This window comes from Cyprinus carpio, chromosome A7 (genome assembly GCF_018340385.1).
Source record: "Cyprinus carpio isolate SPL01 chromosome A7, ASM1834038v1, whole genome shotgun sequence".
Taxonomy (NCBI): Eukaryota; Metazoa; Chordata; class Actinopteri; order Cypriniformes; family Cyprinidae; genus Cyprinus; species Cyprinus carpio.
The window spans coordinates 16,621,539-16,636,535 of NC_056578.1; the positions used below are offsets into that span (position 1 = coordinate 16,621,539).

Sequence of the window (14,997 nt, forward strand, 5' to 3'; positions counted from 1 at the left end):
ACACAACATACTCTAAAATGTTCTCTAGCTGTTCTTGGAAACAGATTAATGAAATCTCAGAAAAGTTTCCTTAAGCAAAGCAAGAAAGATTCATAGTAAGGTATGTTTGAACTAGAGGGTAAACGAACACAAGACTATATATATATATATATATATATATATTTTAACAGGCTGGTCACTTCTTCACCTTCTGTTTCTTGTGACGCATTCGAAGAGTCCCAGAGGCTTGAGCTTTGGTAGACTCTGACTTGTTGGAGATGAGGGTTACCTCAGGTTGGTATGTTTGTAGGAAGTCAATGAGGCCTACTTCCTGTTCCTCAGATTCACATTCCACTTCATCATTAAATCCCAGGCTCTCAGCCTCCATCAGCGGATCCTCCTCCTCCTTTTCCGTCTCACTCTGCCCGTCTTCATTATGCTGATCTTCCTCTTCTTCTTCACAGTCTTCATCATCCCCATTTTCTTCCTCTTCATTCCCTTCACCATCCTCCTCCTCCTCCTCTTCTTCTCCATCATGTTCTTCTTCCTCCTCTTCCTCATACTTGCAGCCAACAGCTCCACCCTTTGGATAATGAAAGACGTGTCTGTGATCGCTAAAGGTGATTTGTCGTCTTCTCCTGCTTGGTTTCTTTTCCTCTTTGTTTTCACCTGTGTACTCAAGTTTCTCATCATCCACATCAATACTTTTAGGAAGACAGGGCTGGTCTTCTCTAATCTCGTCCTCATCCTCCTCCTCATCTTCATCTTCCTCCTCCTCCTCCTCTTCATATTCCTCTTCTTCTTCTTCTTTGTCGTCATCTTCTTTTTCTCCTTCATTATTCTCCACTTTCACTTCCTCATTAGTACACGCATCATCAGGCTCATCTTCCTCCTCCTCTTCTTCCTTCTCCATTCTCTCAGCAAGCTCCTCTGCTGTGGGTATGACTTGGTCTGGTTCTTCAAGTATAACACTAGGAAATCTGCGTCTACGGGAGGTAATGTCATACTCTGGGTAGGTCTCGTCTGGATAACCTGGAAGCAGTGAATAAAATTTAATTCAAGGACCAAGAAACAACAGCGGACCCAACACAAAGCCTTGAAGTATACCTTCCCAGTCTACAGTGTAGGGGGCCTCCTCGGCTTCCTCCTCTGGCGAAGCTTCCTCTCGTAACTGTCTCTCCCGCATCATTTGGGTTATCTCCTTCAACTGTTTGAGCTTTCTCTCTTCACGCCTCCGTGTGCCCCTGCGTGACCTGAAGTCAGAACAAGTGGTGAGTCAGAAACTATATTAATACAAGCAACATAATGTATCACAATTACTGCAAAAACCACATACACATTTCTTGTTATTTATGAAGCTGCAATACAAATATACCACTGTTGCTCATTATTTTAAAAAATAATTAAACTTATTTATTAATTAAACTAATTACATACTAAAAATAGAAAAGGAAACAAATACGTTTCCTCAGAAGAATATGGATCTATGTTCTGTGAATTAAAAAAAAAATTGTAATTGGCAGATACTTTTATCCAAAGGGACTTACACTGAACTCTAGGTATGCATTTTAGCAGTTTTCCTGGGAATCATAATGCTGTGAACTAGCACTTTTCCTTTTTTAAAATGGATTCTATTTGAAGTTGCATGCAGATCATGTCAGAGCTCTGTCAGCTCTTTGATCAGTAAGATACTGGATGGTGCAAGGAGAGAAATATGATCTGATTACCTGGCAGATGGGTGGACAACTTTAGATATTCTCTTTTCTCTGGCTTTTTCACTCATTCTGGCCTGCATCTGCACCAGCTGACAAGTAGCTGTCAGGAAGACAAAATGAATGAGGTTTAGAATCACATAAGATACAGAGATTCACTCAAACATGTGGCCGCCACCCTTTGTAGTTTCATTTAAATCATAAATTTATTTAACTTGCAAAATTGTAAGAATAGTTCGAGCTTTTCATACACATGTTGTACAGGGAGTGAGTGCAGCTCTATCAGTTGCCTCCTCCACCCTTTGGCATCCATTTGTTGAATAGAGCTAAACCTCTTACTACAGATCCAAAAGACATGCAGTTAATTGGTATTAGGAGTGGCTAGGCTTATAAAACATTACTTCTGATTGTTAATCCGGGTTGAACAAAAGGGAGAGAACAAAGCTTGCCAGGATCTTAATCTACCTTATCTGGAGTTGCATGTGGTTTAGCTACAGAAATGCTGAGACTGCATGCAATAAGATTAAAATAGAAATGTGATTTTAAAAAAGGTCACAATTTGACAATATGGTGCCACTAAGATGAGCATCATTATTAGGTACATAATGTTGTCCAACTAGGGTTGATGTATATGCAAACTCACGCATATCTTCAAATGTGTATTCTGACTGCAGCATAGGGAATCTGCACCCTTGTCGATGAGGTTTGTCCTTAGAGGTCAGCTGTTGAAAGATCAAAGTAAGCATAATTCTGCTACTGATAGCATATATATATATATATATATATATATATATATATGTACACACACATATACATACACATATATATATATATATATATATACACACACATATACATACACATAACCACATTAAAAACCAATGGCAATAAAATACTTTTTACCCCAAACGTTTGAGCATTTCTGTATATATTAAAGCACCTGTTATATCTTTTCTCTAGGGGAATAATTCTTACAGGAGAGCTGCTGAACGGAGCCGTTTTCCAAATAGCTTCTGATAAGACTCACTTTAAAGAACAAGTAGATGATATAAAGGAAAATCCCAAAGCCATAGACGGGGATGACCTGGCCCAGGAGATTCGGCTTGCCAACACCTTTGGCTCTGGCAATGGCCTCTGGGTTGTAATGCTTGATGTAATGAGAGTCTGTGTCCCAGTGATCATGATCTTCAGAGAATGAATGTCTGTGTCGTGGGGGAGGAAAATGTCCTGGTCCAACTTTAAAAATAAATAAGTAAATAAATATAGTTATTTTATAGAGACTGCACTAAAAAAATAGCAATTTCTAGTAAATGGTTCTGTATAAAACCAGTGGTTATCAAAAATATTAATTACAAAAATAAAATTAAACTAAACTAAATTACAAAGATGAAAGCTCCTTATAATGTTTTCATGATCCAATGTTATTAATCTCTTTTTTTTCCTATGGTTACTGTGTTAGGTCTCTCTCTCTCTCTCTTTTAAGATGTAGGAATAAATAAGGATAGATTTGTTTTGGAAATGACAGTGATCCTCACATTATGAAGCCACACACGGGGAGCTGGTAGAGGTTAACAGGGGACCTGAGCACAGAGATCACAGGGATGGTCAAATCAGCACTGACATTACTGAAACACTAAATGAGGGATGACGAAGGATTACATTTTTGTCTCATCTTACCCTTCGACTGCGCTGTTTCTTTCTTCACTCTGGGTAAAAATAATTTGGGTAGGAATAAAGACATACAGAGGACGATGCAAGAGATCAAGGTGATCTTCTGACTTGTTGAAACGGCCATATCGATACGACAGAGAAAAACGATGCTGTAGAACAAACGGTGAGAAGCGTCAACATCACGACATCACTTTTACGAAATTTCCTGTTGATTCGCTAAAGCGGAATTGACTGGAAACATTAATCCGCCTTCTGGGTAAGATTAGACTGACGACACATTAAATCAACTCACTCAGAATCATCAATCATATTTGTGACCTGTTATTAACCTGTTTTAGGAGATCCTTTAGTCTTTTACTCTTTTATCGCTGCCCTTTAATAAACAGAGGATTTCTCATGCATCCATAAGATAAATTCCAAATTTACATTCTACATTTGTGTAACCCAACTGCATTTTTAATGAAAGCTATAATTATTATTATTATTATTATTATTATTATTATTACTACTGTTGTTGTTTATGATGACAGTGATATGATGATGATGTCGTGTTCTTGTTGTTGTTGTTATTCACCTTGTAGTCCAGTAGATGGCAGCGCTGTCGTGATTATAGCGCTCATGAGGCCTCATTAAAACCTTTTATTGATCTCTGAAGTACATTAATCCATTGTATAGGTTGTGGGCAATTTGTCTCAATATGATTTAATTGATAAAACAAAATTTATTAACATTAAAATAATTGAAAACTTTTTTTTTTATTCCATATTAAAACATATGTCCCAAAGTATAACATTACATAAGTTAATGTCATTAAATAATGCATTCAATTAATTAAATATCACCACATAGCATCTGTGTGAATATTTTTGTGCTAACAATGATCTACTTAACTATTAAATTATTGTTCATTTTATTATATTATTATTTTTTTTTTTTTACATTTTATGTAATGTAATGTACAGTATATCAACAATTTTACTGACTTACCCATGTTGCCTATTTAAGATATTATATGTATTGACCTACTATTTATGATGAACCATTCATGAAAAGTCTACACAATCATTTCCATTTTTATGTTAATTTCCGTTTGTTTTTTTTGTTTTTAATTAATCCATTCATGGCACTCTCTAAGACTTTTGAGCGCATATCATAGTCTACTTTAGTGTGACAATGCCTTGTTGCTAAGATAAATAAATATTCATATTCATTTAGGCTAAATTTCCAATAATTCCTAAATAAAGTTTTGAGTTTTACCACATGCAGATTTAATGAGCATGTAAAAAAAAATGGAGGCAATTTAAAAAGTGATTTGGTCCTTAAGTTCGGCATGGTGATGTAATGTGAATGTACATGTGTGCTGATATTTCCTGCAGAGCTCAAACTCCTTCTCCAGGCCAGCTCATCTTTTATCTGTTTACTGAGCTGCTCTGTTATCAAGGTTTTAACTGCCTAATTATTCTTCATTAGGCTCAATTTAAGAACAATGGATGCACTGCCACAAAAGTCACCTCATATAAACCCACAAGGCCTGTACTGAAAGGTGTTTTTATGATTTCCAAAAAAAAAAAAGGTTTTGTGTCTGCTTTTCTTTGCAACTCTTAGTGCTTATATTGTTTCTGCCAAAAGCTGAACATACCATTGACTCTTATGAAACGCTTGTGCCCCTTCCTGTCACGTGAGCGTTATATTCACATACATGGCAATCTACACACCTTCACCAGACAAAATTGCTTTCAGAAATAGCAATCGTTTTCTTTCTCTATATTCATGCAAGTGATTTGTTGTGCAATGTGACCTTACTCAGTACTGGCAGACCAGGTTCGCATCTGACCCCTTTTCACTCTCTCTCTCTTTCTGGCTCTAAATCAGTCAATTTATTTCCAAATTGCAAGTTGAGTGTAGGAGCAAGGGCTTCTTTCACTGCTGGGGTGAAATATTAAATCAATGCACACTCCCATATATCGAGTGGGCTTTAATTTTTATTTATTTTTATTGATGGGAATGAAGCTGACTTTGAGTGTCATGAAGGACATACTGTTACAAATCCAGGGGCCTTTATATTCATGGAGGAGAGACAGAGATGGTAAGTGAATGTGCTGGATTAATGCGGACCTGAGGAAGCCTGGCTGTGTGAGCCAGGCCTTGAGACACCAGCCTGTTGTCATCCTCCATTTGTTACTATGAGGAGAGCAGGACGGCACATATGAGACTTTGAACACTCTTGAACTGAGATATTATCAGGCGGATGCTCAAAAGTAGATTAAAAATCTGAGTTCAAATGCTTGCCAGACCTTCAACCTGTCTTCATACTGTGGAATGGGGAAGTGATGTCGGACATGTGTGTGAGCGTGTAAGAATAAAGCATAACTGGACAGTATTGTGAATGTGTTGATGATGTATTATGCGGTGAAGAGAGGCGGCAGATGGGGATCCTGATTAGGGCTGAAAAGCAGTGTAAATAGTAATCTGATCTGTAGCTGCGCCGTGCGTGTGGGAAAGCAGCTTGGGCCTCGGCCAGAGAGCACTGATGTCCTACCAGCACGTCACATTACTCGCTGCTGCACCCCTGACTCAGCCAGAGTTTAAGGGGTCAAAGGTCAAAATGCATTAATGATTTTTGCCAAATGTTTTGAACAGTATGTTACAGCGAGTTATGAACTGTATTAGAATATTGTTTTGTGAATTTTTGCAAAGTCAACACAATAAAACTAGTCTGGCATACAGATAAGGCCAGCTTTATCTATATTATTAAATTACTGGAAGGTTGAAAAATAGATGCTGAATAAAATTAATGATACCTTAAAAAAAAAAAAAAACTTAGCCCAAACTTTTAACTGTGTAGTGTATATATGACATTAGGATACATGCTTATACAGTAATTCATTTTCAAAACCTAACCTATGTAAGATTCACTGAAGTAAAAATTGTGACATCTACGTAGCCCCAGACATCCCTATATTGCCCCTGTAGATTTCAGATATTTGCAAGTGCATGCATACACTATAAAAATTATTCAAGAGGAAAAAAAAACGAATTACCACAGCTAGTGTTGCATTTGCATTGAAATTGTTGTTTATGAAGCCCATGTCAGTCTTTATTAAATTGCTTAGCGACAACCTACATATATGGCACAAATGTCAGTGTATTAAAACAGTGGTGCAAATTCCTTCCAGCAAGGTAATTACATGTGCCCGACCTATCGTTTAAAAAGTAAGCCATAACCGATTGTTTTTTCACACAGGAAACAAGCAATTGATTGGCTTTGTTTGACACCTAGAGTTGTTTGCCAGTGCATTGCATCTTTGTTGTGGACGCTGTATGTGGTGGAGAGAGAGTGGGCAGACGGAGAGGGCCACTGTGAGGGTGGAGAAGGTGCAGAGGTTCAGCTGATGGAAGCTTTGATCTCAAACAGCAGGGGGGAAATGACATTATTTAAGGTGCCTCACCAGCACGACACTGCAGCACAGCGAGAGATGCGCTGTGAAATTGCAGGTTCAGTTGCACATGGCTGAAATGCCAGACACACACACACTTGTGCATAAACACAAAGACAAGCATATTAGCAGAAACCTACCCACAGGCGAGTGGGCATCACAAGCGCACACATGCCTCAGGAATGTAAATGCTTCAAATACATGTGGACTCTTCAAGTGTGACAGAATGCTGTTTGTTTTTACATGGGTTGACTCAGAGTGGATGCCTGGCCATGAATTTAGTTTGAGACAGACAAAAGAGAATTCAGACTTGAAATAAACTTTAGATTAGATATTTACGTAGTTTTACACTGTATAATAATGACAAGCATAACATCAGCATAATATAATTATACAGTATAACAATAATCAACCTCCTTATTTCAGAGTTGCATGAATACATTTTTTTTTTAAGACTCCATGAACTTGAAACAAACCAAATGATCATGAATGGTATTTTCATATCCCATAATAAATATCTTTTAATATGATGCATAAAATGTTGAACTCTTTCAAACTCTTTCTAAAACTTTCACAGTTTTGATTGATTTTTGTTTAATAGAAAATCTTATTGTGTCAAAATATGCTCCATTTTCTTCCTAAAAGAAAAAAAGCATTTAAGAAATAGTCTAGCAAGTCAGGTCCTTGATGACATCATCCTGTAGGAAGTGACATCATTTTTTGGTGGGAATACAACAGGGCAAAATTAGTAAGTATTAGCATGTTTTTAAATATATTTTTGCTTGTTTATCTTGCTCTTACACGTAACATCATTTAAATAAAATTACAGAAATTGGCATGATAACATCAAATGGTCAAAAAATGAGTACAATATAAAAGTTAAAACCCGCACGTAAGCATTGTAATATTTCAACAGTGATTGTAAAACGGGAATAAACTGACTGCACAATTATTTTCTAAGTTCAAAGGCACTCTTTCTCGTTCCTGAATTTAAAGTAGAACAAATCGAGTGCTACTTTAGTCAACAGCAGAGCTTAGTTGCAAGAACTGACCGCGAGATTCTAGCGATATTCACATTCGCATATTTGGATGAAGTCTTCGCTGCTCGTTCTCTCAAGGGAGAAAAGGAGACTGCAGATGTGTTGCTGTGTTTTTATAATTAATGCTTATGATGTTTGTGTTTCTGTTATGTTGTTGGCGTTCTTGTTCTTACCATTACTTGTTGTTGTCGATGTGTTGTTTATGATGAACATAAGTCTCTCTGTTTCTCTCTCTACCCAACTCAAGTGCAGGATGTGCAGTCTGACATAATCGATTGCATATAGTGTATCCATCTTAAAGGAATGGATCAATCACAAATGAATTCTATTCACAGCCAAAGTTTTTAACATGTAGGAGAAAAAAAAAATCCATTTATATATATATATATATATATATATTATATATAATAATAATAATAATAATAATAATGTCTTCAGAAGTGAGAGTGAATTCTTTGTTACTTTTATTTTCTGTAATATTTGATATAATAATAATAATAATAATAATAATATTATTATTATTATTATAACTAGCCTATAACAATGGAAACAACAATGTTTACATTCAGACAAGCATATTTATTTTAACCATACAAGAGGAACATTTTATATAGTTGAACATATTCAGTTGAATATTTCATTGAAAAAGAGGTTTCATTCATCCAATTATAAAAATTTAGGGTAATGATTCACATCTATATTTTTTAACTTGAGCCAATGAAAAATAAATAACTTGCCCTTAGGGGCAACATTTTCAGTGTTGCTTCAGCTGTGCCCCTGATGGATCCTAGGCATCTGAACTCTTATTTTAAATAAGTAACAAGACAGAATACTATTGGTGTGTGCTTTGGGTGTACAGTAGGCACCTTTACCAGCTTTAATAGGTGATAAGGATTAGTGCTCCATTAAAAAAAGAAGAAACAATGAACAGATAAAAAAGAGAGAGAGAGAAAGAAGGAGAGACCACTTCTTCATACAATTATCAACAAGTTAACTTTGTAGTGGAGACACTTTATCCCCGAGGACAAACAACCCAAATGTTTGCAAAATATAATTAAGCTGAGGCATCTTTAAATGTCATTGCAGCCTGTGCCATGTTTCAAATTGTTCTGCATCAACAGAATTTAACAAGATGGCGAAGGAATCCATTCCCTGCAAGCATGTGATAAGCCACACATACAGTGGAGCACTTTCATTGATTGCCAAAATAAAGCATTTTGTATGCAAATGGGGGAATGGAGTGCATAAGCTGATTCAGCCTCATGGACACCAAATAATGGCCTTTACAATTAATACTCTTGCATGCTATTCATTGAAACTTTCATCTCCTGTTTAATGGCTCTGAAACATTTACACATACCCTGTCCCCCCACCCCCCACCCCTCACCAACAAATGGTGTGTTGTTCCAGTGGATTAATATGAAAGCCAACAAATAAATAAAGTCCAAACACCCTGTGTCTCCACAGCCCCCCTCCGAATCTAGGCCCAATCAGTTTTTTTTTTTTTTTTTTTTGCTGCTGCTGTGTTTCAGGCACATTTTGGATTAACTGATAATCTTTGAACATGAAGGAAGGTCTGGGATTCCCCAGGGGCATGTGCTGGGGAGAGTGAGCTTGACAGGGGATTGGGGCTGATGTGGCATTGTTTGAATGTAATGTGCTTGTTTTTGTAATTGTAAACACGCTTCTCTTTGTTTTAGTAATGCCACCCCCTTCCTGTGTAGATTTTTCTGCTGGAGCAGCACAGGTTTGTACACATGGAGGCGTGATGGGCTAACGGTGATACGTTATAGCAAGACCTGATCAGATTGCCTAAAGGGAAAGCTTAAGGCTAGGGGACAGTGGAAGTCAAAGTAGAGTGTCAGGCGATCTTCTGTCTCCATTAAATCAGGGGAAATGAACATGTTACTGATATCATTGCTAACAAAAAGTGCCATTGTACTAACATGTTTTCTTTTTCTTCATATGGTACTTTTTTTTTTTTTTAAAAGAAACATAGTACTACCTTATTGTGATTATTCCATTTAAATTGTGGGACCTTTTTTAAGATACAGCTGTGGTCCTCTCAATGGATCTTCAATGGTCATATTAAAGAGCTGTATAATATTAGACAACAGTTTAAGGAGTGTTAACCTTATATGAAGAGATAAGTGATCGTGATAGCCCAGTTTATATAGCATTATAGAAAACATCAAGGACTCGTCGGCATTTGGCTGTAAAATGCTAACCGTTTGATGTTTGTCTCTTGTGTGTTGAGTTTTGTTAGCCCACAGATGTGAAGACGTGAATCTTTTAAATCCAGTCACTGTCTTACACCAGAGTTCAGACAATTTTGAGCACAACCAAGTATCTTAAAATTTTGAAAAGCATTAAAGGTGTTGCTGATTAATTAAGATCTGATGAAAGAATTTGTGCTTTGATTGATAAATGTCAAATTATGCTGAGGATCTACCATTATGGAAGTTGCCATCTTTGATATTTACTTATTTGTTATTATTGCTGCTATTATTATTCACATGTATCACTTGGAAAGAAAATAGAAATAGGGCTTGACATTGGTCATTTGTTCATAAAGACATAAACTATTCAAAGTTCTCCTTTAAGTTTTTGTATTACCAGGACAATTCAGCTGTCACACCTGTTAGTAAACATAGATGTCACTCTCTGACCTCTAAAGATGGCTAGGATTAAAAACATAAAAAGTATTACAATTTAAACTGTTTCCTCTTTTAATAAATTTATAAATGTGATTTATTCCTGTGGTGACACAGCTGAATTTTCAGCTTCCATTACTCCAGTATTCAGAGTCACATGATCTTTCAGAAATCTATTCTAATATGGTGATTTGATGCTCAAGAAATATTGTTATTATTATCAATGTTGAAATATTTGAAATAGAATTCTTTTGTAAAACTATAAAAGTCTTCACTGTCACTTTTGGTGAATAAATATTTACATGTGAACACCGTAAAAAGTGGTCACTTGCGTTTGTAGGCTTAAGGAGCTTTTTCTTTTTCGTTTTGTTGGGTGTAGCCAAATGTGTTTAGGTCGATTCTGTGATTTTAAAATTATATTTCAATAAAATAGATCAATTTAGATGTAACCACGTGAATCACATTTTTAGGGTAACATGTTTACAGTGAAGGTAGCCATAGTCTCGGTCTCACTTTAATCTGAAAAACATGCCAGCATCTACCTGACCTTTAGAGATTTTTAAATCCGCTTTTTGAACTTATTTCACAAACTGATTCTCTAGTCTGCAATTCTCTGTATACCTTGTTTTTTAATATCTCAGTTTGATATTAAAATTAAATGATTATGATATGAACAGTTAATTTAACGTAACCTTCATGTGTCGTGCAGTAGGAATCACTTGAACCCCCATTCCCAAAGGAATTTCACTGGATCCTCAATGCATGCCTTCTCTGCCATTCATATGTTCTGATATTTCTACATTAAAATGTTATATTTAAACTTAACATTTATGCACAATCCATCTATGAATTTTGTTGACAGTGATTTAATTTGATACAAAATGAATGGTTTTCCTCATTTTCAATTCAAATGTAGTGACTTGTTTTAATGTTACACGATGTAATTATTTTGATTAGGCTACTTCTTTGTTTTTTTTATTTTTTTTTACTTGAATGTGGCAAATGACGTAATAACGAATGCCCAGAAGTAGGAACTCCCCATGTGCACTTAAAGGCAGCACTAAAATCACATTGTAATTGTCGCAATTTAAAGAGATATAAAGTTGTGAGTTATTTGAATGTGAGAAAGTCAAAATTACATATTATATTTTGAATAACGAAATTTACATGTTACTCGATTTGAATATATAATCCATAATCCATACTACTAATATTGTAGTTATTTAAAAAATTTTCAGAGCATTACAATGGCTTGTGAAAGGCCATTTTCAATTACATTGGCCTTTTTCAATTTTTTGATTGTTAATAGCCAGCATGTCTTTTTATTCGATTGAATTTATTGATCAAATAAGAACCTGACATATGAGGACACAGATATGACAATAATTCTAATAAGTCAATATGTTTTTTTTTTTTTTTTTTGCTCAAAGTTATTTCAGGGTTTTGATCTCTCAACTGAGAGAACACATCCTGTTTATTATATTATAATGAATATTTAATATTGCATTTAAACTTTGTCTATAGCCTAGACATGTTGCATATTAATTGTAATGTTTATAAACCTCAAAGCATGTTTGTGTATTTTGTGTTACTCCATAATGATGTTCTATTTGAGGGCATTTGTAGTGTAGGTATAGGGCCCAAACACAACCTCAAGCCCAGGGGCCCCCGCCCCCCTAAGTCCTTCCCTGGTTCTGTCTGATATCACCTTTTCATTTAGAAATCTCTGTCCTTCAGCTCCTTCAGCATCTGCGAGTCCTGTGAAAGTCAATAGTGGCTGTAAAAGTGTTGACAGCAGTGTTTGAGGGCTCAGGACCACCACACCAGCAGGGAAGCAAGGAGGAGTCAGTGTATACATTAGTGTGTGTTTGAGAGTAGTGCTGGTGATGGAGATGACCTCTGCTAGACCAAAATGTGCTGTGAGGAGAATGGGATCTCTACATTGCTGCCCAGGCTGGAATTTGTGCTTGGGAAGTGTTTAACTTTCTTAAATCCCAATTGCACTCAGCAGGAGGGGGTCTCCTTTTTTGCCTACAGCTTTGCTCTCGAGGTTGCCCTTATGTCTGGATCTTAAACGTGTGTGTATGTTGGGGATGGAGCACTAGAGGATTGATTGGATAATGGCTCTGCTGTCAGAGAGGTGAAAGTGAGCTAGGAGAAGAAGAGAGACTGAAAACACAGCTTCTTATCTAATGATGAGATCCACTCTATAAGCTCAACCAGAGGTTCCTGGGTAATGATGGAATGACTGGCTCTGTTTTATTCAAGAGACATGTCTATCTATCTTGAATACGATATCTTGAATGAATTGCAATTGCTATTTGCTGGTCATATTGGGAGATGTACTCAGCCTTAAAGTGGAGAGGAAAAAATTATATTTATGAGTTCCAAGAGCATGAATGACCAAGTGTAGTCATAATTACAAATAAAATGTTGATGAAGTTGGAAGGGGTGTTTTGATGTGAAGCAAACAAGCCTGTTTAATGATAATGAAGGATTTTGCAAAATTATTTTTATTTCCTGTGCCATATTTCAATTAATGAACTTATAGACAACAAATTGAAATGAATCATTGACCTTTTACAGTTTGCTTAATGGAAAATAAAAGGCTGTGTTCGATACCATGCATACATAAGTGATACAAAATGAATGGTTTTCCTCATTTTCAATTCAAATGTAGTGACTTGTTTTAATGTTACACGATGTAATTATTTTGATTAGGCTACTTCTTTGTTTTTTTACTTGAATGTGGCAAATGATGTAATAACGAATGGCAAGAAGTAGGAACTTTGAATGTGAGAAAGTCAAAATTACATATTATATTTTGAATAACTGAAATTGACATGTTACTCGATTTGAATATATAATCCATAATCCATACTACTAATATTGTAGTTATTTAAATTTTTTTCAGAGCATTACACTGGCTTGTGAAAGGCCATTTTCAATTACATTGGCCTTTTTCAATTTTTAAATCCACTGGACTGAGTAAATATGTTTTCTTTTTTTCAGTGCTAATACCAAATTGAACACATATTGTATGTGAGCAATATCTCTCCATCATATCTAAGTTATAAAGAAATGGCAGGCCACTTCAATCTTCCTAGAAGCCTCAGCATTGGTCACTGCCGTGCCCACTGACTCCCTGTTGTTGTTTTTGTATTTCATTTCACTAAGCTGCCTGAGCAAAAGGCTGAGCGAAAATCTTGGCTAAGTCCTTCACCCTCTGCGCAACCCTCATAGATATTCTCCACGGAGATAAAGCAAAGTAGAATTGAAATTTTACAAGCGACTAAAAAGATAATACAGTTTGAAATAATCTTACTGTGCATGCTGAACGGTGTCAATAAACAAGCATGCTTAGAACAAAATGCTCCTGCTTTTATCTCAGTGAAAAATCCATAAAGTCTTTACTTCAAGCTGAGACAGAGGTAAAGTGGTTGTTGCTTTTATGTTTCACCTTGTTTTTCTCAAAAGTGAGACCCCATTTGGGATTTGAGAAGCATGCCTTCTTATGGTTGACATTTATCTTGCACACGTGAGGGATGGAGGAAAGAGAAAGTTAATAGAGAGTGAGCGTCATGCAAATCTTACAGAGTAAACAGTTCATTCACTCGGCAGGACAACTATAATCTCATGGCAGGAATGGACGTACAATCATTTATCTAAAAACTTTAAGAGCGTTGAATGCTTTATATTTTAGCTCAACATAGAAACATCGCAAAAAAAATTGTGAATTATTTAATTCCTATATTGCTTATATTTCTGTTTACATTCAATCAAGTCAGTTTTATTTTATTTGCTTTTGCAGTGTTCCTATAATATTCCCACATTTGTATGTTACAACAACTATAGTTAAGTATGGTTAAGAAATCTGTAACTTTTTTTGCTTTGTAAATTTAATGTCAAGTGCAAAAATTGCCACCCCATTACTGGATGAGTTGTAAGGGAAAACTGGGTGCTTTCATTTTTTTTTTTTTTTTTTTTTTTAAGAATGCTATTGTGGTGCAAAATCATTGTTATTCTATTCCATTTCAAACATTTTAATTAAAAAAGTTTTAACAAGTGTTTATAGCCATGAAAGGCTTTTTAAATGTATTAAGAGTGTCATGGAAATGCTCTTTTCGGTTATAAAGTATGACCTCTCCATAAAGCACTTTAAACTTATAGGGCCATTCTGTGTCAAATCAAACAATTTTCAGAAACTTCCCCTGCTCAAATTTTTGATTTTGTTCATATTTTTTTCTGTAGAAAGACAAACATAAATAGTGATAAAAGCCAAAACATTAAATGTCACAGATGTATACTTACTGCGTAATCAGTAATCATTTGTTCTTCATACTGTATATTTCTCTTTGAAAGAAAAAAGTGTCAGCTTTATGCAAAATGCATGACCCACATTTGGTTTTTGACCACTGAAAATGTGTGCAAATTTCCAGTTTACTCGTGGAGCCGCATTAAGATCTCCATATCTCTGGAATTGAACCATCAATGGCCTTAAAAA

At 35.7% G+C, this 14,997-nt stretch overlaps 1 protein-coding gene and 1 long non-coding RNA gene across 4 annotated transcripts in view; one reads left to right on the forward strand and one right to left on the reverse strand.

Annotated features, from left to right (window-relative positions):
- Positions 1 to 8,076, reverse strand: LOC109112502 (protein RIC-3-like). 3 transcript variants are annotated; one of them, XM_042759981.1, is made up of 7 exons: positions 3,369 to 3,820; positions 3,227 to 3,271; positions 2,719 to 2,927; positions 2,335 to 2,413; positions 1,707 to 1,794; positions 1,087 to 1,232; positions 1 to 1,011 (listed from the first exon to the last, which is right to left on the reverse strand). In XM_042759981.1, the coding sequence occupies exons 4-7, from the start codon at positions 2,366 to 2,368 to the stop codon at positions 176 to 178; spliced, it is 1,104 nt and encodes a 367-aa protein (XP_042615915.1). In that variant the 5' UTR covers positions 2,369 to 2,413; positions 2,719 to 2,927; positions 3,227 to 3,271; positions 3,369 to 3,820; the 3' UTR covers positions 1 to 175. The 3 variants fall into 3 exon arrangements, with proteins under 3 accessions (XP_042615915.1, XP_042615913.1, XP_042615914.1); XM_042759979.1 differs by lacking the exon at positions 3,227 to 3,271 and having other exon boundaries at positions 3,369 to 3,834; XM_042759980.1 differs by lacking the exons at positions 2,719 to 2,927; positions 3,227 to 3,271; positions 3,369 to 3,820 and adding an exon at positions 8,013 to 8,076.
- Positions 7,490 to 14,997, forward strand: part of LOC122145615 — a 22,831-nt gene continuing 15,323 nt past the window's right edge. The window contains exon 1 of the long non-coding RNA XR_006160436.1: positions 7,490 to 7,547. This is a non-coding gene — a long non-coding RNA (uncharacterized LOC122145615). The remainder of the gene's footprint in view (positions 7,548 to 14,997) is intronic.

Coding starts and splice junctions, on each gene's coding strand:
- LOC109112502 (XM_042759979.1), bottom strand. CDS start 3,486: ATGGCCGTTTCAACAAGTCAGAAGATCACCTTGATCTCTTGCATCGTC. Junction 1,795..2,334: donor ATACACATTTGAAGATATGC/GTGAGTTTGCAT, acceptor TCTTCCTGACAG/CTACTTGTCAGCTGGTGCAG. Junction 1,233..1,706: donor GTTGTCCACCCATCTGCCAG/GTAATCAGATCA, acceptor TTCTGACTTCAG/GTCACGCAGGGGCACACGGA.